At 37.2% G+C, this 25,484-nt stretch overlaps 1 protein-coding gene across 6 annotated transcripts in view; it reads right to left on the reverse strand.

The window, feature by feature from the left end:
- Nucleotides 1-684: 684 nt before the first annotated feature.
- The window catches only part of LOC131160216 (transcription factor GTE1), a 34,346-nt gene continuing 9,546 nt past the window's right edge, over nt 685-25,484 (reverse strand). For 2 of the 6 annotated variants that reach the window (XM_058115642.1, XM_058115644.1), the window contains exons 2-9: nt 24,532-24,657; nt 21,012-21,227; nt 3,640-3,717; nt 3,267-3,491; nt 2,997-3,095; nt 2,779-2,837; nt 1,358-1,508; nt 685-1,243 (exon numbers count right to left, since the gene is read on the reverse strand). In XM_058115642.1, the coding sequence (XP_057971625.1) occupies nt 1,067-1,243; nt 1,358-1,508; nt 2,779-2,837; nt 2,997-3,095; nt 3,267-3,491; nt 3,640-3,717; nt 21,012-21,227; nt 24,532-24,657 (1,131 nt within the window). In that variant the 3' untranslated portion in view covers nt 685-1,066. Of the gene's footprint in view, nt 1,244-1,357; nt 1,509-2,778; nt 2,838-2,996; nt 3,096-3,266; nt 3,492-3,639; nt 3,718-21,011; nt 21,228-24,531; nt 24,751-25,484 lie in introns of all 6 variants that reach the window. The other 4 variants (XM_058115643.1, XM_058115645.1, XM_058115646.1 and 1 more) reach the window with 4 other exon arrangements.

Here is a 25,484-nt window from a genome sequence, read left to right on the forward strand (position 1 = left end):
CTCACATTCTTTAAGAATGAAGGAATCCAAAAAGCATGAAAAACAATCCCAATCCTATCCAATCTTATCCTTTGGTTGGTTAGTTTGCTTTATTGTAATCCTGCACACTTCTAAAAATTTTACTAACAAAAACTATTCTGATAGAACAGGCATCCAAATGAGATTGTCAAAAATATAATTCTACAAGAATATTTTTATCCCAACTCCACGAAGCAAATGCCCTTAAAAAAGTGTTGGTATACATCAAGGGCCCGAAAAAAAAAAAAAAAAAAAACCAGCTACCACCTCTACATATGCTAATAGTGTCATTTAAATACTAATTTTTTTTTTTTATCTTCATAAAAATGAGTTCAACGAAACACGTAAGACCAAGCTCACACGTACAACGCCATCGATTTAGTCATTCCATCTCATGCAACTGCTACTACTACTACTACCAACAAATGCAAGCCCACCCCCAAGGTATGGTTCAGGTGGTAGTGCGGGCTGCAGGAGTGCCTCTCACGAGGTCAGGTGTTCAAACCCTCCCAAACTCGTTTCCGCCCTTGGACTCCTAAATTTACCCTCCCTTTGGAGTTGTGGGGTCAACTTCAAGGGGCGCAAGATTAGTCACGTGGACCGTAAAACGGACACGTGAATACCCGATGCGTATTCCAAAAAAAAAAAAAATGCAAGCCCTGCTTGTGGATAGATACATTACCACTCTACCTTGTCATTTTCTCTTCCCAGCTCTGCCAATCTGCATGTTTGCTAGTAACTACAAGCTTTACAGACGCTGGCCAAGAGGGCAGTAGAAATTTTCAAAATCACAGACTAATTCAAAATCCCTGCAAGATTACAAATCTATGAAAACCAAGGACGCCCAATAAATTTTCAATGATGACCTTGATTTAGTTGCAATAAAACAGCACACTATTATCGAAAGAGCCTTTCAGTACACACCCCTCTGCCCACCCTTTTTTCCCCGGAGAAGTGGCAAGAGTAACCATTGGCAACTGATTCACAAGGATTGCAACCAACCGAACAGCTTAACCAAGCTCCACTGCTCTATCATTCATCAAATATTTTATGACGGCTTTTTACTCTTTTTCTTGGCAGTCTTGGCTACAGCATCACAAATTTCATTTTTTCTTTTGGAATTGCTGTTGGTGTTGTCATTGTTGCCACAGGTGCTTGGAGAGCTCTTACCAACTGCTACTGCCTCCTTTACAAACACCTTTAACCTCCATAATGTGGATTCACTCTGCACAAAAGACATGATAACACACAATAAACTTGTGCTATGGACAACAAATTTTATAGATCTCTATGGGTGGATGATATTGGAAAATCATTTCAGGTAAAGATTAATGATGACCTGAGCATCAATGTCAAGGTCCACCTCTTCTGCAGTTGCTTGGAAACTTGCATTGTTCTGAGCAACGATCTCCAGTGCCTTGCTGAGATCTTCAGGAGAAAGTCGAGTGAGAGCTGCCCCAAGTTTTCTTTTTTCTTCAGTAGACATTTTTCTAAAATAATAATTCTACAATTAGCATGAAGATGCAAAAAAAAAAATAGACCAAAGATATCAAAAAAAGTTCAGACTTGCATTTAATGGTTTAATTTTATTAACTATATTTCACATGGGAATGGACACATGCATGCATACCATGCTTGCTGTACTATCATAGAATCTTTTTTAGGGGCAAAGTAAACCATCATCAAGTCAACCATTGATGCCATGTATCTAATTCCTACTTATCATTTAAAGATTTAATTGTTTGCCATATTGGGGAATTGAAATCCCTCTAAACAAAATACACTCTTTCATCTATAGTTATTGTGAAAATGACTCCCAGACACGATGATGTTCATTAGTAATTAGAAGATTCGAAGTTTTAACAGAATTTACAATTACGGCTAGAAAATAGCTGTGCTTGAAAATTTGGCAACAATCCCCTAAAAATGGGGGGAATACTAGAACCAAAAGAAAAATTAAGGGCATGTTTTTGTTGTGAAAATTATTTTCTATTTTTAGCTTTCCAAAGAATTATAAAAATGTCAACTTATTTTTCGGTTTTCCAAGACTTCTATTTAAAAGGGAGAAAAAAAAATAAAAACGTTTGTTTCCTAATAGAGAACAACTTTCTCTTTTCATCTCTAAATTTTCCATCAATTTAAAAAATGATACCTTATTTTCCAATTTTCGAAAATTTATATAAGAAATAAGAACTCCAGAAAACAATAAAAAGATGTTTTCCAACTTTCCTCAACAACTTTAGGAAATTGGAAAAGAAGGTGGGATTTTGTAATTATCTGAAAAATTGAACATGGAAAATAAAGCTATTTTCACAAGTGAATAGTGCCAAAAAAAAATTTTATTGTTTTCCAGACTTATAATACAACTATCAAAGAACTAAAATTTAAGTATGTTTTTTTTGTAATTCTTTGAAAAGCTAAAAATGGAAAACGAAAACAGTTTCCCACAACTAAACAGGCCCTAAGCTTTTCTTAGCATGACAGGGTTTGGCCTGCAGAATCAGCCTCATAGAAGATTGGCAGGAACCTCATGCTCTATTCAGTAACAACTGACATGTTATAAACATTAAAATAACTTCCTGAAATGCACGTTACTGTGTTCTAAATTCCCTCAAACTCTTTAGTGGCCCAACATAACTTTACTCGGATGAAGGAAAAGGCCCAGCAACTAAAGACATAATAGACTGCATGAAAACATCTAAATCCATCAAAACTTATATTCTAAATATGTAGCAGTAGACATGGTGTTGTGGAAGCAACCTGCACTTTTGAACCACCAATTCTCTAAGCTCTTCCAAATGCATATCAATGTCATAGAGCTGAAAATAATTCAAAACAAAACGTTCAAAGCATTAATCAGATAATACCTCCGACATAAGATAAAACATCACAGTGAGAACCACTTTCAAAGATTCATTAGAGGCCTCTTCAATATAAAAATTTGCCATTCTAGAAAAGGCTCCAGAAATTTCACCTACCTCATTACTTATATCCCTTGCCATTTTAGCATGAGCAGCCTCCTCAGCAAGCTGCAGTTCCAACTGCAGCTCTGCTTCCTCGTCTTCTCGTTTTTTTTCCTGGGAATAAACATGCGTGAAAATAAAAAATGAATCCAAAATAATATCCCAGATGGTTTTAAATATTCCACCAGCAGAGAGAACACTAAGGAACCCCAAAAGAAGTCATTGACTGCACAAAACATTTGGACTCCCAGTGAGAGCTGTTCAACTTTGGGTGCGAAGTATTACCTCATCAGCTACTTTGGGCAAAAATTGCAGCCATTTTTCCTCAAATTTTTTCATCAATGTATCAGCCATTACGTGAACATCACTCTTTTCATCATTATATTTCATTGCATTCTTGAAAACCAGCCTTACATCAGCACAAATCTCCCGGACATTCTTATATCCAGTACCATCCTTGGCCTCCATTTGATTTTTTATTGTACTGAAGTCCATGGGCTTCTCAATAACCTAGTGTACAAGTTGACTCGAGCATAAGCTGAAAAACTCAAATAAAGAATGAATGCATCCAGAGGGCGAAAAAAGAAAAGAGAATTCAGGCGTGTAATAGTAGACAATGGAAATGACTCTTCTGAAAAACTAAAACAGAGAAGTATACCTCATAGTAGTCGTGCAAACCAAGACCTTCGACATCTACTGGCTGCATAAAAGGCCATGCCCACTTGTGCTGGGTGATCTGGAAAATGAAGGCACAAAGATAACGCAAATCAACTTGCAATTAACTACAGAAAAATGACAGATACAAATGTACAACTGGTTTAACTTTAGAACATCTAATTGATGAGGTTCTATGAAAAATGCTTAATTAAAGGAAATGACATGACTAGTTTCAAACTAATGAAAAAATAATAATGACGAGAAAAATACTGCTCTCAAACTTTATACAGTAATTTTGTGCAAAAATGTCAACTATCGCCAAATGTATTTAATCCCTTTCACCAAAAATATACTGAATATACTATATGCACAAATTAATGTGTAAAATGAATTATAGCTACCAAACAAAAGTCAATTGAACCAAACAACTTATGTAGAAGTTTGAATGAATACAAATAAAATACATAATCGTTTCACTAACATTAGAAACAGATATTTGAGAGCAAAACTATAAATGCATTAGCTTCAAAAGGCTGTGCCCGTGCATGGAATCTTTCTAGCTGCTTGTCCTATTAGGGCATGTGATGTAGGATGAGAAGCAGCTATTTGGATGGATCATTTCGACCCAATTAGGAGGCCTATGTCAGAGAATAGGGTGAATTGTTTATTGGGTCCCAAACCCAAATATGCTAAGTTATTTAGTTGTTTAAGTATGTATGTAGTTTGCTTATATTAGGATTATTTATGTTGGGGGATTGTTTGTAGTAATTGAGTATTCTATGTTGTGCAAATGAATGCGCAACGAAAACCCGAATCACACAATGCAACAACTAACAGTGAAATATACATAAAAACATAATCACGCAAATTATATGAAAGCAATAAAACAATGACACGAAGAATTATGTGGTTCGGCCTACATCCACGGGAGCAAACAGCAGTGAATTTTCACCATCTTGTGTCCAAAAGACATAGAGTTACATCATATAACATGTATATATAACCCTCCTAGAGGGTTTCCCCCAAAAACCCAACCTATACAACCTCCCAATTCAAAATTCAGCACTGTGTAACCGAGCAAAACCGTCGAAACATACCGTCAACGGTTTAAAGTCGAGACCAAACAGTCGATATAACACTGCAAATCCATTGATTGTTTCTTCTGCACCTGGACAAAACCGTCGACGGTTTCAGGCAAACCATCGCCGATTTCTTCCTACAAGTCAGCATCTCTGTTTTCCACCATGTTTTCTCTTTGTACATGAGTTCCACATAGCCTGAGCCACATACTACAACAATCTCCACCTTGGCAAATATACACTCCTTAGGAGAAAATCGAAAACATAACCCGCTGCTTCACCTAGGACAATAGGTTGGGACCGCCTAGCAACTGGAGATATTAAGCAAGTCCAGGCAATACTTGAACTAATCTGTGGTAACAAGCTTTGTCAATACATCTGCTGCATTCTCAGAAGTGTGTAACTTTCTCAAGCACAAATTCACCAGAAGAAACCAACTCTCGGATCCTATGGAACCTCACATCTATGTGCTTGGTTCTCGGATTATGCACTTGGTTCTTTGCCAAATAAATGGCACTATAACTATCACAACGCAGCTGAACTCCACCTTACTGTATACCCAGCTCCTTGACTAAACCTGTAAGCCACAATGCTTCCTTGGCAGTTTCGACGATTGCCATATACTCCGACTCAGTTGTTGATAATGCAACCAGAGACTATACCATGGACCTCCAATAAATAGGTCCTCCCACAAGGGTGAACACATCATGTTGTAGACCTCCTGTCATCCAAGTCCTCTGCATAGTCTGCAACCACATATCCTACAACTGACAGATCACTTTGTTGTCTGCCAAACATGATGCCATAGTGAGAAGTACCCTATAAGTCTCTGAAAATCCACTTGACTGCATCCCAATGTTGTCTATCCGAATTTGAAAGAAACTTACTCACCACACTGACAACCCAAGTCTGGTCTTGTACATACCATAACATATATTAAACACCCCACTACACTAGCATAGGGGACCTTTGACATGTCACGGATATCATCATCCGTTCTTAGGCACTGTGCGGTAAACAATTTAAAATGATTCGCCAACGGTATACTTACTCATTTTGCATTAACCATGCTAAGCCTCTCTAACACCGTCTCCACATAGCTGCTCTAAGATAACCGCAATCTCCTTGCAACTCTATCCCAAGAATCTTCTTGGTTGCACCTAAATCTTTCATGTCAAACTCTTTACTCAACAGAGTTTTCAATTGATTAACCTCAGTCATATCATTCGCAGCAATCCGCATGTCATCAACAAAAAGCAACAGAAAAATGAGAGAACCATCCTCGAGACTCTTCACATACACGCAGCAATCATACTCACACCTCCTGTAGCCAATCCAAATCATGTATGAGTCACAACGTTTGTACCACTACCTCGGAGACTATTTTAGCCCGTAAAGTGACTTCCTCAGTTTATAAACCAAATGCTCATGTCCAGGTTGACTAAATCCTTCTGGTCGTACCATGTAAATCAGCTCCTCCAAATCACCATGCAGAAACGTTGTCTTTATATCCATTTGCTCCAAATGCATGTCATAATGCGCCACCAATCCCAACACTACCCTGATGGAAGTGTGTCCAACCACAAGGGGAGAAGATCTCATCTTAATCAACTCATTTCCTCTGTAAGTAACCCTTTGCTACTAACAGAGCCTTGAACTTCTCTCCTTTCTTTTCTGATAGTGCTTCTTTCTTCCTACACACCCACTTGCATCTGATCGCCCTCTTCCCTTCTGGACGCTCCACCAACTCTCATGTCTGGTTCTTATGCAATAACTCCATCTCCTCAACCATAGCACCCATTTATGTACTTTTCTCCTGGCTGTGCACCGCTTCTTGAAAAGTAGTTGGATCCTTGAAACAAGTAATAAGAGCATAAGACACCAGATCATCAAACATACCTGGGCGGCAGCCTAATAGTGCGTCTGGGTCTGTGTATAGTGATACTGTGGTCCTGTTGTTTTCCCGAACTAGAACTCCTTGCATTCTAAACATTTTCATCACTGCCCTGAGTCTCCAACTCCACCTGCACCACATGCTAATTTCTGTGCCAATTTTATAACACTTGTTTCTCTTCTTCTTCCTCCTAATTACGCTGCAACATAACTTTCTCATCAAAAACCACGTCTCTACTGATTACCACCTTATTTGCCATTAGATCCCATAGCTTGAACCCTTTCACACCTTTCTGATACCCCAGAAAAATGGAACGTCCAGACTTTGCATCAAGTTTTGATCTCTTCGCACTAGAAATGTGCACATAGGCTGGACAACCAAACACTCTCAAACCGGAGTAGTTTACCACATTACCTGTCCATACCTCCTCTGCAACTTTCCCTATAGTGATGCCCTAGGTGATCAGTTAACTAAGAAACACGTCATACTCACTGCCTCGGCCCAAAAATTCTTTGCTAGCCCTACATTCAACTTGAGACACCGAGCCCTTTCAGCAAGAGTTCGATTCATCCTTTCTACCAAACCATTCTGTCGCTGTGTCCGGCGTACTGTGAAATGTCTCCCCTTATCCCATGCTGCTCACAAAACTCAATGAACCTCGAATCAGCGTACTCGGTTCCATTGTCTGACTTGCAACATTTAATTCTCCTCCCAATTTGATTTTCCACCTCAGCTTTCCACAATTTAAACCTGGTAAACATTTCTGACTTGTGCCACATGAAGTACACCCAGACCTTTTGTGATTAATCATCGATAAAACTCACGAAGTACATATGTCCACCCCGTGATGCTACTCTCACCGGCACCCAAACATCCAAATGAATGTAGTCAAGAATACCCTCCGTCTTGTGAGTGACTGTTTTGAACTGCACCCTGTTCTGTTTCCTAAGAACACAATACTTGCAGAAATTCAGCCAACATGTTTTGACACCCTTCAAAGATTCCTCTTATGAAGTTCCTTCATCCTTTGCTCACCCATATGCTCTAACCACATATACCACAAAACAGTATTATCCAACTCGGAATCTGTAGTTGTAGCTCCACCTACAACTGTAGTACCCAGCAGTGCATAGATATTTCCTGCTAACTTCTGCCCCTTCATCAACATTAGAACATCTTTACATACCTTCATTACCCCACTTTCAGACTTGTAACTAAACTTATTACAATCCAAAGTGCCCAATGAAATTAAATTCTTCCGTAGATCCGGTATGTGCCTAACATCATATAATATTCTCACAACACCATCATACATTTTAATTCTTATGTTTCCTATTCCAATAATTTTGCATGAAGTATCATTTCCCATCAGAACAGAACCATAATTAATTGACCTCTAGGTGTTGAACTAATCTTTATTTGGTGTCATGTGATTAGAGCACGCCGAATCTAGGATCCAAGAATCCGTGAGGCGATCTAAACCGGATGAAACAGAAAGCATATCACCATCACCGCTCCCTGAGTCTGCTTCCAATACATTCGCCAATTTTGAAGAACCCTCTTGATTTTCAGTATTCCCTTTCTTCCTTTCCGGACACTCTGGTTTTATATGCTCCTTTTTCCCGCACTTAAAACACCATATGTCCTTCTTGAACTTCAACCGAGACTTATTGCTACTCGATCCGTTCCGGAATTTGCTTCTCCCACATTCCTAATTACCCTTCACCACAAGCCTTTCACCTTGTGAAATCTCATTGCTGGCTTTCATTCTTTGATGTAAACCCAGCAGAGCACTTGTTACCTCTTCCAAATTCAGGGTTTCTTTTCCCCATGTTAGAGTAGTAACCATATTTTCATATGTATGAAACTCAAGTAGGGAATTCAATAGCATCAACGCCTTGTCTTCCTCCTCAAACTTCACATCAACCCGCATCAAATCACTTATTGATTGAATACATTGATGTGTTGATTCAAATCCAAACCCTCTGTCATCTTAAGGCCAATACAATTTTTGCTTAAGATACAACTTGTTCATTAAAGACTTAAGACATATACCGGCTTTCAAGTTTCTGCTAAACAGCCGCAAGAGATTCCTCATCCGTGACGTGATACAACAAGTCATCAGCCAGACAAAGTTTGATAGTCGCCACAGCCTTCGCTTCCAACTCCTTCCAACTTGTTTCATTCATGCCTTCCGGTTGACTTCCGAATAATGCCTTCGCCACTGCACTAACAGATCCTTAACCCTTCTCTGCAATAGTTCAAAGTTTCCTGATCCATTGAACTTGACCACATCAAACTTTGCAAAAGAAATCCCAGAAGCCATTGTAACCAATTGCTCTGATACTAATTTGTTGTGCAAATGAATGCGCAGCGGAAACCCAAACCACACAATGCAGCAGCCAACAGTGAAATATACATAAAAACACAATCATGCAAAACAATGACATGTAGAATTACATGGTTCGGCAATGCCTACATCCACGAGAGCAAACGGCAATGAATTTTCACTATCTTGTGTCCAAAAGTCATAGAGTTACATCATACAACATGTATATATAACCCTCCTGAAGGGTTTCTCCTCGAAACCCAACCTATAAAACTTCTCAATTAAAAATTTGAAAACCAGCGTTGTGGAAACGAGCAAAACCGTCGACGGTTTAAAGTCGAGACCAAACAGATGATGTAATACTATAAATCCGTCAACTGTTTCTTTTGCACTAGACAAAACTGTTGACAGTTTCAGGCAAACCTATGCCAGTTTCTTCCTGCAAATCAGCATCTCTGTTTTCCATTAGGTTTTCTCTTTGTACATGAATTCCACTCAACATATGAGCCACACATTACAACATAGGGGTATGTTTGTAATGTAATGTAGTTTTAAGGGTATGTGTGTAATTTCATATGATTAGAGGCTTTCACATAAATAGTATCTGAAAACCATGATATAGGCAGCAGTTGATGAATTTAAGATTGAAGTGAACATGAGTTTTCCCCCCTGTATCTCCTCTCTCCTCCCTCCCCTTCCTTCTTCTCTTCTAATTTCTCCATGGCTGCAGAACCTTGATGCTAGCCCTGCATCATATGGTATCTGAACCCAACCACGATCTCCATTCTTCCATTTCAGTCCACCCAATCTCCCACACTCTTCTCCTCTTCTCTTCCTCTTCTTCCTTCACTTCTTCTTTCTTCTCTGTTTCTTATCTCCTGTTCTGTCCATAATTCCCTGCTTCCCAGCAGCAGTCTGCCCTCTTCTTTTTGTCTGTTTCTCTTCTCCTTCTCTTCTTCTTCTTCTTCTCTTATTCTCTCCCATAATTCTTTCAACTCTCTGATTTCTGAATTCTGTTTACTTGCAGCAGTCTCTGTCCAGCAATTTATCTCTCTGTTTCTTCCATCTTCTTCCTCTTTTCTTCTTCTTCCTCATCTTCCAATCTCTCCATTAATCTCTTCTTCTCTGTTACTCTCTTGTCTCACTATTTCCTTTCTGAAATTTCAGTTAAAGGAAAAAAAAAAAAAAAGGAACCGAAAGCAGTTCCGCAATTTCTCAAATTTTCATACAATTCCCGCCATGTCCCCATTTCTTCAAACTCCACTTTCCAGCCACCAGCCTGCAACACCACACATACCCCTAGTGGAGTGGTACGATAGAAGAAAGTTGAGCAATTGAGTAAAGCTGTTCAGACTAATACCTCTTGGAAGTCTCCTGAGCATTCTAGAACAACTTCTAAGAGCCAAACATCACTCAAATGCTTTAAATGTCAAGGTTTTGGACCTCGAGCTGCACAATGTCCTAACCAATTCATGGCTGTTGCAGAAAAGGAAGACGAAGAAGATGATGATACTCAAGTAGTTGAAGCTGAAACAGAAATTCCAAGTGACTTAGATGATGATGGCAATTTGAGAAGCTGTTTAGTGCTTCAACATTTGCTCTCTTCCCACAAGGTTAAAGAGACTAAGGATTGGAGGCGGACCAACATCTTTCAAACTCAAGTGATATGCCAAAAACAACTTTGTACTTCGGTTATTGATCTTGGTAGTTGCACAAATGTAATTTCTGAAGAAGCTGTGAAGAAGTTAAATTCAGAAGTTGAGCCTCATCCTGAACCATACAAAATTGCTTGGATGAATAATACCAACTTGAAGGTCCATGATTGCTGCTTACTTACCTTCAAGATTGGTTCCATTATGGAGACAATGCAATGTGATATCCTTCCTCTCAAAATTTGTCACATTCTTTTGGGCTGGCCATGGTTATTTGATAGGAAGATGAAGCATGATGGATATGAGAATTCTTATTCTCACTCCATTTACAAAAAAGAAGTATACGTTGATGTCATCACAAATTCTTTCACTAACCAAGTTGAAGCAAATTGCTGGTTCCTTTCTTATGAAACGAGAGGACTCTATTCATGGTGATGGACTCCTAGGTACTTTCCCCAACTCGACAGAATCGAGTTCTTTCGAAAGGAGGCAATGGATGTAGGATGAGAGGCGGCTATTTGGATGGATCATTTCGACCCAACTAGGAGGCCTATGTCAAAGAATAGGGTGAATGGTTTATTGGGTCTGAAACCCAAATGTGTGTAGTTATTTAGTTAAGTATGCGTGTGTAGTTTGCTTGTATTAGGATTATTTATGTTGGGGGATTGTTAGTGGTAATTTTGTATTCTAGGGGTATGTTTGTAATGTAATGTAGTTTTAGGGGTATGTATGTAATTTCATATGTTTAGAGGCTTTCTAATAAATAGTGTGTGAAAGACATGATGCTTAACAGTTGATGAATTTGAATGGAAGTGAACATGAGATTTCCCCCTGGCATCTCCTTCCTCATCCCTTGCCCTTCTTCTCTTCTAACTTCTCCATGGCTGCAGAACCTTGATGCTGCCCCTGCATCAGCATGTGATGTCATAAAACAGATATGACAGGCCATTGCCAAGTGCTGGTCCCATCAAGCAGTATCTTGGTGGGTGTCAGCTGAACATGTTTCAAATATTAGCATAAAATGATAATTATCAAGCCCCAAGCCCAAACATTTGCTCTTCATAGAGCGAGGCTTTCACCTTGCACCATAATAAGTTCTATTCAGCACTGACAACCAGCAGGGAGGATTTTATTTCTATTTTCATTTTTTCTTTATGCTGTTTTTAATAGCATTATACCTTCAAGAGTCTAGGTTGTAAAAATAAGATTCTAGGTTATTGTCATTTAGGGAACTAGCTTGATTAGTTTCCTCATTTTCCAAACATTGTAAGCAGACATAAAAAGCCCCCATATATTAGTTTTTAGGGAACTGAAACTGGGAATTTAAGCTGTTGAATGTTGGTCCTGGATTAAGTGGTATCAAAGCAAACTCTCATCCAACAGGACATCAGTTTTTGACAGGATTGAAATCACCAAGGCTGTCAATGTTTGACAGGGTTGTCTGCGAGTTTTCACTTAAAACTCTTTTTAAGGGTTGTGATTGTGACTTAAACTTGCCATCCTTCCCCCAAACCATATTTCCTAACAGCAGGAATCACCAAAAATAAATAAGAGGAAACCATACCACCGAAATCAGACCTTTCTTGATTTTCACATCATCCAGATGACTAATTGGGGATTGGGGGATTCCCCTATCTTCAGAATCTGCCTTTCTTCTGCCAAAGCCTATGCACTGTCACTATTCATCATCTGTGAGGTTTTCTTTCCCAATCTCACCATAGCTTTTGCACTCACTGCTGTTTGAGGAAGTTCCCCATCATAATGCAGGCATCCCATCACTGTCTGAAGCCCCCCTTGCCTTCCCATCTGCAGAGGCTTGGAGATGAAGAAAGGTTCCAAAACAATTATAGCCGTTCGCTCTACATTATTGCCACCAGATCTGCAAAGGATTGAAAAAGAAGAGTAGGCAAAGGTCTCAGAAGCCCTACCCTCAATCAGAGAGGATTAAAGAACTGGCAACCAAAAAAAAATCTATCATTTGGGTCAGACTAATCTGAGTCACTTAAATGGTTAGACCAGACTGAACAGGCCAGGCATCAGATTATTTATTAAAAAAAAAATGATAAGAGACAGAACAAAGAAAAAGAAATGAGTCTTAACTTAGCTTTGGAAATATTCAATTCTAGGATGAGCAAGTTTAATTTTATGCTTCGCCCTCTTTTATCAATCATTGATCTAATTCTTGTGAGTTGTGATTTAGAAGAGAAGCCAGACTTCCTGCCTTCAAGAAGAAGTAGTCAGAAAGACAAGGTGGTTGGTGAAGCTGCTTCAGAAATTGCACAACCACTGCACCTTAGCCCCAACAGGTTCAGGAAGCAGACAAAGCTACTATTGAGATTGAAGAATCACAGACTTGGGAGCCCAAACCCCACCCTAATGAATTCATTGTTCGAGTAACTTTACCAACTACAACCCAAAGACCATCATACCCCATTGCATTGGTCTTCTTCAAGCATGGCCTCAAATATGGATTCTTCTTCCTTTGGACTTTTAAAAGTTGAGGGTTAATTCTTGCCGCCACTATGGAAGATTTTATATCTATTTTCGTTTTTTGTTAGTGCTATTTTTATTTTTTAAAATAAATAAAAGTAATTTATTGAAAAGACATCAAAGGGATGCCAGCCTGTAATAGAGTCAACCACCCTGAAGGGTGTCACAAAAAATCAAAGATTACATTAAAATCATTTACAACAATCCCACTATGCGAGCTAGTAACTGCAGTAAACCACTGCTGTCCGTGGATCTAGAGTTCTGGGGTTCAATTATTAAACACTCTCCTGTTCCTCTCCTTCCAAACGCACCAGAAAATTGCGAGGGGAATGAGAGACATGGCCTTTCTCTTCTCTTTTGTTGCCTGAATCCCTCTACAGGCCCATAGTTCCCCTCCCACAGAGTTGGTGCTAACCCGCCAATGTCCGATCAAAGTCAAAGCCATATTCCAAAGGTTCCTGGTTCAAGGGCAATGAAGGAGGATGTGCTCAACTGACTCTATATCAGCAATGCAAAGGAGGCATCTGTTTGCGACGGAAAGCCCCCGTTCTCTACAAGTTGTCCAAAGTCAATATCTTACCATGTGTTGCCTCCCAGGCAGGAGAAGCAACTTTTGTGGGGGCAGCTGTCTTTCAAATCTTAGTCCAAGGGAAATTATTACTATTAGACCCAAAGGAAAGAGTAAGACCCCCTACTTGTCTAAGGTCCAAACTTGATTATTTGAACTATTTTGGGGCTGGAAGTTGTAAAGATAACTGTAGAAGCCCATGAGCTGGTGGAGCTCCTAATCTTTTACATATTTAAGGGGATGTCCCCGAAGAGCCCCTGATATGAGGTTTGGAGGTGTTGACTAATGCAGGCATATTTTTCGCAAGCCAAGTTGTAGATGGCTGGAAACAAAACACTAAGGGGATGTTTGGTTTGCGACATCTTTCAAGATTCCTAGGAAAGTGATGCCCATGGCATCTCAGTTCCACATTTGTTTGAGCATGTGAATCTGACGTGACAAGCATGTTGACATTCCTGAGAACGTAAGGATTCCCATGAAACATGAACGTAAGGATTCCCATGAAACATGGACATCCTATTCCCACCTCCCCCCATGGGTAAGTGTCATGGGAATCCTACTTTTTGGACTAAATTGCCCTCACTATTTTTGGATTTTGAACAATAATGCCCCTAAACATAATATAATCACTCTATTATTATATTTAAAACTAAAAGTAAAAATTAAAATTAGCATAAATATTAATTAGATTAATTAGAAAATATCTATAAATTAAAACGTTAACTAAATTATGTTATTATCAATTTTTAATTATAATTAATTATTAATTAAGAAATAATTATAATTAGAAATTATTAAAATGGAAATTAAAAATATCAATTAACATAAATTTTAGTTAATTTTTATTTAGAAATATTAAAAATGTCAATTACAAATATGAATCAGAAAATTTTAATTATATTTTTAATTAGACAATCTATAAAATATTTATTAAAAGTGCTAATATTTATGCTAATTAAAATTTTTAAATTGACATGTAATTTATTACAATAAAAGTAACATTATTATTGTTTCATAAAAATTTAATATAATAGTTAATATTGAAACACCCTTTTGCCCTCAATTATTTCAGTTAATTAATCATTAAGTGTTAAATTTATAATTGTTGAAATTTTTAGGATATAGTTTTCATTAAACACATATTCTTAGTAGGTTTTTATAATTAAAAAACACAATTGTTCTTCATATATTTGTTACGCGCATGCCAAGGGTATAATGGTTATCTTCTTAAATACCTACCAAGATTCTCATGTTAAACTAAACATTGAAATGAAAATCCTGTGTACATTCCTAGGAATCTAACAATTTGAACAAAACAAAAACATTCCCATGAAATAGGCACCCTATTCCCAGGAATGAAATTCCTGGGAATCTCATTCCATGGGAATATTTTGGACGCTGCGAACCAAACAACCCCTAAGGGCCTCCTGATCATGCCACACATCATACCAAAAATAAATGTTGTCAATACCCCACATGGAATCTATCTAATATAATAAAAGAAATCATTCTAGTTTTACCTAATGAAATTCCACACTCCTGCACCATGTGGTTTGCCAGCCTAGGATATCTAATCATTATGTTTAAGCCCATATTTCACAGTGATGATTCCCCCTGAAAAGTTATCCTTCTAAACCATGAATCTTCATAACCATTTCCTTAGTAAGGCTTTATTTAAAATGTGGAGGGAGTTCAATCCAAGCCTCCTAAATGAATGAATTGTTTCACCATGCCCCATTTGACAAGGTGGAACTTGAATTCCGCCCCAAGAAACCTCCTTTGAGTTCCTTCAAGTCTCTTGGCAACAAAGGCCATAAGGGGTAGGAGAGACATTAAATAATGGGAAGGTTTGTCAAGGCATTTTTAATGAGAGTGAGGCTGCCACCTTTTGACAAAAAATTCTTTTTCCATCCTCTAGACTTTTTCCAAATTTTTTGATTATGGGATCCCACACTCCTTTTTCTTTGAATTTGGCACCGAGAGGTAGCTCAAGGTAATTGATGGGGAAAGTTCCTATCTTGCAACCCAAAAGGCCAGCAAGGAGAAGCTTACTTGTAGTTCTGCCAATCAGAATGACTTCTGTTTTTCCAAAATTAACTTTCAAACCTAATACAGCCTCAAACCCTATCAAGATACATCTTAGATTCAAAAGTGGAGAGGGTCATGTGCAAACAGGAGCTGTGTGAACTCCATGGACCTTCCATTCCTACCAACTCTTGGGCCTTAAATTTGCCCTTCTCCGGTAGCTCTTTTCAACATGAGGCTCAACACCTCCATCACCACAATGAACAAGAAGGGGGATAAGGGGCCCCCTTGTCTCAGTCCTCTAGAGGAATGAAAGAAATCAGTAGGGCACCAATTAATTAACACTGAGAAACTTGGTGTGTTGATACAATAAGTGATTCATCTATGCCAACGCTCCCCAAAGCCCATTTTCCTTAAAAGATAGAGAAGAAAGTTCCAATTGACGTGATCAAAGGCTTTATCAATGTCGAGCTTGCACACCACCCTGTTTTTTCTTTTCCCTCCAGTTCATATCCACCACTTTTCGTTAGCTGAGGGTTACATCCATGATCTATCTTCTAACCACAAAGTCGTGTTGACGTTACCAATAACTTTTGATATGGCTCTTTTGATCCTTACAGCAACGTCTTTGGTAAGGATCTTTTAAATACTCCCCACCAAGTTGATTGGGCGAAAGTCCTTTATGTAGACTACCCCAGATTTATTTGGAATCAAAGTAAAAAAAGGTGGCATTGATATTGCTCACAAATCTACCTGATCTAAAGAATTACTCAAAGGTGTTGACAAAGAACTGCTTGAGCACGCATCAATTTTACTGAAAGAAAGACAAGAAGAACCCATATGGCCCTAGCACTTTGACTCCATTGCATTTTTTATGGCATAGAGGATTTCCACCTCCTCAAAAGGTCTCTTTAGCCACTCTATGGTGGAGGTCTTGAGAGATCTAAAGTTGATGCCATCCACTACAAGTCTCCAACTTTCGAATTCGAAGTAGAGGGCTTTATAGAAATTGCAAATGCCCCTTTTAATTTCTTCTTCCTTTCTTAAGGTGTTCACCCCAATTTCAATGCTAGAAATGGTGTTTAATTTGCGATGAGCATTTGTCGTTCAATGGAAAATATGGGGTTTTGATTTCCTTCTTGAGCCATAAGGCTCAAGATTTCTACCTCTAGGAGATCTCTTCAAGGCTAATAAACCCGGTCAACTCCTTCTTCAGCAAAAATCTTTCGGCCCTTTCATCAGTATTAAGCGCTTGTCTTAACTCCTGCCCTTCAAGAAGCTTAATGTCAATAAGAATAGTGGTCTTTTTTTCTTGAATATCCCCAATGTTACTTTTATTCCACACCTTGAGCTTATCTTTCAATCCCTTCAATTTTGACTAGCACAAAGCTAGATTTGCCCTCAATTTGAAGCAGAAAACACTAGATCTTAATGAGGCCCTCAAAGCCATTGTGCTTTAGCCACATGTTTTCAAAGCAGAAAGGGGTTGGTCCCCATTTGACTCCTCCCATGTCAATAAGGATAGAAAAATCGCCCGACGTGGGCTTGGGGAGGAGCTCCTGAGTGGCTTTGAGTAAGTGCGTATCCCAATTCACCGAAATAACAAATCTATCAATTCTCAAGAAGGCGGCTCTTTTGCATTAGACCAAGTGAAAGCACCGCCCATGAGTGGGAGATCAATAAGGGCACTCACATTGGTCAAGTCCAATAACTCTATCATGAAACTATTCTCCACTTCGCCCCCACTTCTTTCATGGGGGTACAACACCATGATGAAGTCTCCTCTGATAACCCATGGCACATCCCGTTGGTTTTTAATCTCTAAAAGCTCAGTCCAAAACAAATGTCTATAAGGTCCTCCACCAGAATCATAGATTCTAGGTTTTATCTTTAACATTCTAGACTATTATCATTTAGGAAACTAGTATTTTGCCCAAAGGTTTCTTAATTAATTTCCTCATCTTCCAAGCATTTTAAGCCTATAATACTAGGATTATTTCTTCAAGATTCTAGGTTATTATCATTTAGGAAGCTAGTATTTTAGCTCAATTAGGTTGCTTAATTAGTTTCCATAGCTTCCAAGCAACGCATGCCAGTATAAAAGTCCTCTATGCATTAGTTTTTAGGAGATAGGAATTGAGACCTTAAGTTGTTGGATGTTGGTCCATCAAGAAATTTCATTGTTACCTCCACTCTGTGGGCATATGATGACAACATCCAACATCAATTTTGCAGGCAGAAGATTGCAACTAAACATCCTTGTGTATTATTTACTGCAAGTATAAAGATTAAGTCACAAACAACGCAATGTCCAATGTCTAATTCTCACACTGCTCCCAAACATTCAGATACCATTTGGATCATGCAATGTACAATTATAAGGATTCAATGCGAATGCCTTAAAGAAATTTTATTTTAAAAAGAAAACAAAAGAAATAGAAATAATATCTATAAAAATAAAATTGTCAATTTTTTATAGGACAAAGAAACAGTAAACACTTTCACAATTATCAAATTTTAGATCACAAAAAAACTATTCTTTTGTGCTCATCTAACAGCTTATGCTTTTAGGTTAAGTAGTTCTTTGATATGATATGGTATTGGACCTTCCCTTGCCTAGTGGCACAACATTCGAAACCTAGGTGTCCCTATTCTCAAAAGCAAATTTTTTTAACACAAGTTAAATGGCAATCTTGTGATTTGTACACACTTTCAAGCTTGATAGGTTTACACATGAGGGGCTGTAACTGCTTCAAAATGGTGATAAGAAAGTGCAAAGTTGATTTGAATTCCAAAGATGTATAATATTGAATACTTACTTAATAACCTTTAAGAGTGCATAAAATAAAAGCCAAATTGATTTTTTCTTAACTAGGGGAGGAGATCACTTATCTTGTGCGGATTTGTAATCCCAGGGGAAAGCCTGACTTTACAACGTAAGAGTTTTAGAGTAAGATATTTGTTCAAGGGAATGGAAGAAAAAGAGCAACATAACTCAACGCAAAAGCATTAGGTGGTGGAGTATAAAGAGAGAAAATATAGTAAGATTTAAATATAAAATAATCAAAGAGGGTGATTGGACAATAAGGGATAAAGTAGATGCAAACACTCTATAGAATAGTATGGCTAGCTCTATTACAAAAATAGAAAAAGAGATTTCAGGTAAATCCAAAGGAAGAGTCTCGGATAGCAAGGAAAGATGGTGGTAGAATCAAAATGCCCAAAAAGCAGTAAAGACAAAAAGAAACTGGTATAAAACTTGGCAAAATTGTAAAAATATAGAACACTTTGAAAAATATAAAAAGGCTAGAAAATAGGCAAAAAAAAAAACCCATTAGTCAAGCTAAACGTAGAACTTATGATAATTTATATGCTAGACTATATCCGAAAGAAGGGGAAAGAGACATATATAAACTAGCTAGAGCTAGAGAAGGAAAGTACAAAAATTTAGGTGATGTAAAATGTATGTATAAAGGACGAGAATGATAATGTCTTGGTAAAAGAAGAAGACATAAATGAGAGGTGGTGAAGATACTTTAATAAGTTGTTTAACCAAAACCAAATCAAAAGCTTAAACATAGAGTGACAAATGAGGAAAAGACTAAAAACCGAAGATTTATTTACAAGATTAGAACCACTGAAGTTAAGATGGTTTTAATAAAGATGAAAAGCGGGAAATCTATAGGACCAAATAACATCCTAATTGTAGTTTGGAAATGTCTAGGGAATAAAGGAAGTATACGGTTAACTAATCTATTTAATAGTATTATAAAAACCAAGAAAATGTCGGAGGAATGGAAAAAAAAAAAAAAAAAAAGCCAATTAATATCTACATACAAAAACAAAGGTGATATTCAAAACTACAATAACTATCGCGGAATTACACTTAGGAGTCATACAATGAAACTGTTGGAATGAGTAATTGAACAAAGAATAAGAATAGACATGAGGGTCTCAAAGTATCAATTTGGTTTTATGCCTAGGAGCTCCACAACAGAAGCTATATATATACTAAGAAGATTAATGGAAAAGTTTAGGAAAAAAAATAACTTCCATATGGTCTTTTTTCACTTAGAGAAAGCATATGATAGAGTACCTAAAGAAATCCTTTAGTGGGTTTAGAACAGAATGGAGTATGCAGCAGATATACTAATGTAATTAAGGAAATGTACGATAGAGTAACGACTAGTGTTAGGACTACAGGAGGAGAGTCTAAAAAATTTCCAATCACAATAGGTGTACATCAATGCTCTACTTTAAGCCCCTATCTATTTGTTTTAGTGATTGATGAATTCACTAGAATATCCAAAACGAGATCCCATGGTGTATGTTATTTGTAGATGATAATGTTTTGATTGATAAAAGTAGAAGCAACGTAAAATCAAAGTTCGAACTTTAAAGAACTACTTTAGAATCTAAAGATTTAGGATAAATAGAAACAACATAGAATATGAAATGTAACTTCAACCATTCAAGGAGGAATACTGAAGATAATATTAAACTTGATAATCAAGAAATCAACAACACTGATAGATTTTGATATCTTAAATCTATTATGCAAGTGGAGGGAGAAATTGAAGAGGATGTTGTACATAGAGTTAAAAGAGGCTGGATAAAATGGAGAAGTAATTCAGGTGTGTTGTATGATAATAGAATACCATTAAAACCAAAGGAAAGTTTTGTTGGATCGTGATAAGACCAACAATGCTATATAGATCAAAATGTTGGACAAATAAGAACAACATATTTAAAAAGTAAAAATGGACAAAACGCACATGCTAAGGTAGATGAGTATAAAACAATAAAAGATAAATTAAGGAACAAACATAGCCACCATAAGTTAGGGATAGCACTGATAGAAGATAAGGCAAGGACAATTTAGATGGTTTGCGCATTTGAAACACAAGCCGAGTAATGTACTATTGAGGTGCGAGCTAGTTAATGTTAATGACACTAGAAGAGCAAGAGTAGACCTAAAATAACTTGGATCAGGTAGTGAGGGAGGATTTAGCAACTCTTAAGTTAGTTGAAGAAAATGCACTTAATTGAGTGAATTGGCGAAAAAGGATTCATACAGCTGACCCCACTTAGGACTGAAGGCTTGTTATTGTTGTTGTTGTTCTACATATTCAACAAGAGGGAGGATGCTTTTTCTTAAAAAGAATAACCTTGAGATAAAGAATCCAGAAATAGAATAAATCTAAATTCGTTTTAAAGAACCAGTAGATAGGAAATGCATATACTTCAAGATTCCCTTCAAAATAATATATCGCAGCAGTTACAACCTAGCCTAATGACCAAAAATTATGAAAATGCTTCAATGCATCAGCAATTGCCTGACGTAATATTGTGGCAAACTGGCGCATAAGCTCTTGCATTCTCTTTGCAGCAGCTGCCTCCCTTTGTGATGCCTCCTGCTGGTGCTTTTTAATGCCCAGAATATTTTTTTCCTTGTCTTTCTCCTTTACAACTGAGCTGCCTCTAGTACCACTCAGTTGCTTTTTACTTGCAGTCAGATAGAATAGTTCAACCTCATTCAATCTCTGCTCAAGCTGCAAGTAAAATATAGTGTTCCACAATTAGTGAGGGTTAAGAAAGAGGTTCATGGGCAATTACAGGCAAAGTTCAAACAAGAAAAGACGTGCTGATAAATCCACACCTCATCATAAAAATAAAAATATCATTTCACACTCGCTATTCCTAGCAATCCAGATCATTAAGAAATTATGGTCTTCTCAATCCCATGTAAACCATTTTAATTTAAGCTCATCAAACCATGAACAACTGAAGCATAACAGAAATGATACTGGATTGTTAGAATTTTTTCCTCATTTTTTATATCAAGAATGTTAAACTATAGAATCATATACTGCAAAATCATTAGAAAAAATCCATTCAAGCCTTTTTATTTTCACCAAAGTAACCAATCAGCTGAAGCATAGTGGATCTGGTATAAGATCTTCAGTTTTTGTTCTCTTTATAAAATCAATAAAAACAAAAAGGGGGGGGGGGGGGTGCACAAAGCTCCCGCATATGCGGGGTTTGGGGAAAGGGCGGACCACAATGGGTCTATAGTATGCAGTCTTACCTAGCATTTTTGCAAGAGGCTGTTTCCACACCTCAAACCCATGACCTCCAGGTCACATTGCAACAACCTTACTGTTGCGCCTAAGCTCCCCTTCTTTTTAAAATTCCCACGTATGCAGGGTCCGGGGAAGGGGCCGACCACAATGGATCTATAGTACGCAGCCTTTGCATTTTTGCAAGAGGCTGTTTCCACGCCTCGAACCAATGACCTCCAGGTCACATGGCGACAACCCTACCAGCGGGCTAGATAAGAAGGCTCAATGGCTAGACAGCCTAGACTATCCAAGATGTTGACATGTGCATTTGAGCATGGATTTGTTCTTGCACTTTCAAATACATCAAGTGGTCATGATTCCATCTCAGTTATGGTGGACCATTCCTCCAAGATAACACATTTGAGTCCTTGATCTTGCACAGCCGATGCATCAGATGTGCATGAATCATTTTTTTCCCAAAGAAGTTTAACTACATGGAGTAACTGCTTTAATAATGTGTGAATGAGATAAAAACTTCATGGTGCATTTTTGAGAACTTTTTAGAGGAAGTTGAAGTCAACTATAATAGTACTCATCATCCACAAACAAATGGTCAAATGAAGGCAACAAATTAAAGCCTCAGTAATTTGTTGCAATTCATTGTCAGGACCATGAGAAGAAGCAGGACATGCCTTTTCCTTATGTGCTGAATTTTCCTTCAAAAACTTGGTAAACTGGACCACCACAAAGATACCTTTTGAAGTTGAGGATTGCAAAACCCCCAACATTTATTGAATCATATTCCATCACTACAAGAAGCTCAAGTAAATGAAGATGCAGAAGCTTTTACAGCACATAAAAGGAGGGTCACCGATGAGGTATATACTGTGCTATCAAAGCTAGCAACACACTTTAATTATAAGGGGATGCAAATTGCAGATCAATATTAAAAATCTAAGGAATTTCTGAAGGCCATCTAGACTTGGTGCATTTGAGGAAAGAGAGATTTCCAAAAGGGACTTGCCCCAACTGGATCCAAACCACAAATATATATATATATATATATATATAAACTTAGCTTTTCTATGTTATTTGGTGATTTCTAATCACTACTTTTATGCCTTTATTAGACTTTGAAGTTTGTGAGATTAGAGCAGCCAATAAGTAGTTAAGAACTTGCATTTTATTTTTACTTAATTTTATTTTGAATTTATTATTTTTAGTTTTTAAAATATATGCAGCAAATCTTTGTCTATTCTTAAACAAAAAATAGAATTCCCAAAAGGCGTGTGCCTTGATGCCTTGAAGCTTATGACTCATCCTATTACTGGTAAACTACACACCTTGTGCCTACACTTGACGATAATTACCATGATCAGCATGATGCTGAGGACGACAACAAATACACTATCAAATCACGATTAGAACTTAATAATACAATAATTCAATCTAAACCAGATTAAAAAAACACACACATGCGTGCATCAATTACTGCATACAGGGTAAAATTAATTGATAGGAATGAGATTTAAAGGGCACTAGTCCACGAAAAATGAGGGGTCCTAGAGTTATTATAGTAAAAGTATGGATAGAAATGGAAGTGCAACCAAAGGAAACGAAAGTGTTAAGTCAGGTTGCTCAACAACCTGGAGTAAATTGTTCATAATTATGTTGTTTAAGAGCCAGGAGACTAACATACAATGTCAAATGAATGAATATGCTATAAACACATAAAGACCATCAATTGAGCATTTTATGCATGCATGCTCATGGCTATTTTCATTGCTTATATGATCTTTGGGGCTTAAATAGGGCAAAACAAGGAGTTAAGAAATGCAAAAGCAAGCTATTACTTTTTATTTTCTCCTTCATAATCAAGACATTATAATTTCCCCTCCATAAATTTTTCTTATTAATACTTCACCTTTTCCTAAGAGTTCCTAGAGATTAGCTCGCATTGAGCTTGCTTGTATCGATTTATAAATTGTGCATTAAAGGGCACTAAGGAGGTACAACCCAAGAACAAAAATGCAGAACTATGCAGCAATCAAAGGTCCACACACAAAGTCTATTACCGAATTTTACTGATCTTGCTCAGTTACTGAAAAAATAAATAAATAAATAAATAAATAAATAAAAATAAAAATAAAAACCACCACATTATGCAAAACCAAGCCAGCCATGATTTGGCCGATTTAAACCATAAAAAATTTAGTCATTCACATCTTACAAGTTCCACATCAAAGATCAAGAACTGCAATATGTAACTATAAGATACATGGTGACTATAAGATATATCCACCATACTAGAAGTCAATGAAAAGAGAAATGTACCATTCAGACTATCATATAATGCTCAAAAAATCAATTGTAACAATCAACTTGACTGCCATAGCCACCAAAGATTTTGCAGGGGGTCTGGAGGATCATGAACTCATTACGTTTTATAACTTTCAACCTTCTGGGCAGCATTTCAATGACATTATGTAACTACTTAAGAACTTCTTTGCACTGTAGGAGAGTTAAATGTTCATAACCTCAACAGATATTGCCAATGAAGTTAAAATGTTAGCCAGCCTACTAACATAATTGAGTAGTTTGTTTTGTTAACACAATGTGGTTCAAAGTTCAAACCAACAATGCGTGATACAACCAAAAGAAGATAAGTAAGCTAACAAATTAATAAAATATTAAATAAACCACCACCAAATGGAAAAATAAAAAATAAAAATCAGAAATCAAACTCTTTATCACATTGCATAGCATATAGTCCTATTTCGTTGATAAATCTCACCTTATCAACTTTCACAAACATTTCATCAACTTGATGTTGAAAACTCTCTACTTCTATGACATTACTTTCAGCCTTCTGTGGTCCCAAATCTCTGATATCTGGCATTGATGTATTCATGGGTTCCACCTGACATTCCAACAGGGAATGACTGAAATTAACTTGTGAAACCATGCTAGTCCCAACAATGAGAGAGAGAGAGATAGAGAGAGAGGGGACGAGCTGCAAAAATCAATTTTTTAGCAGGGGGGTAAAGTTTTTAAGACTTCAGAAGATAGTAAAGTTTGTGCTAAAAACTGTGGAGGCAGTTAATATAAAGGATCTGTTCAAATAATTGCAAGTAAATAAGATGAAACTAGTTTAAATGGACCTCACTTTCATAAGGACATCAATGACCAAACTTCCCTCATGTAATTAGAAATAAAATAGATTAGATACACAGTAAAGTCACAGAAATAACTAGTCAAACACTGAAAGATCCAATATTGTCTTTCATAGGGCAGATCTAATAATGCGATCTCATCATTCTAAGTACCCCAAAATATTTCATGTCATACCATTAAAACTCAACAAAAACACTAAACATTCCACATGGACTCAACAATATACTTATATATGTATATGACTGACATTCTAGACAAAGTCCTTAGAGGGTCTTCCTATTTCGATCTTCATCTACTTTCTGTATCGATATCTATCTTTCCCTCCCTGGCTTTCATCAACTAGCCTTTGTATTTGATTGGAGAAAGGGACAAGGAACTTGAGAAATGTAAAAAGATAAGAAAAGCAGAACCAAGACAAAGTTAATCTAGAATCAAGGCTCGGATGAAATTAGAGAGATATGGGCAACATGGACAAATTTGTGAGAGATGGAGAGGGAGATTGGGGACTTGGGGGACTTTAAGTCTCTACATTTTTAGAACAGAACAAAACTTTCAAAATATTAATATGATAGT

Source organism: Malania oleifera, chromosome 7 (assembly GCF_029873635.1).
Source record: "Malania oleifera isolate guangnan ecotype guangnan chromosome 7, ASM2987363v1, whole genome shotgun sequence".
In the NCBI taxonomy this organism is placed as follows: domain Eukaryota; kingdom Viridiplantae; phylum Streptophyta; class Magnoliopsida; order Santalales; family Ximeniaceae; genus Malania; species Malania oleifera.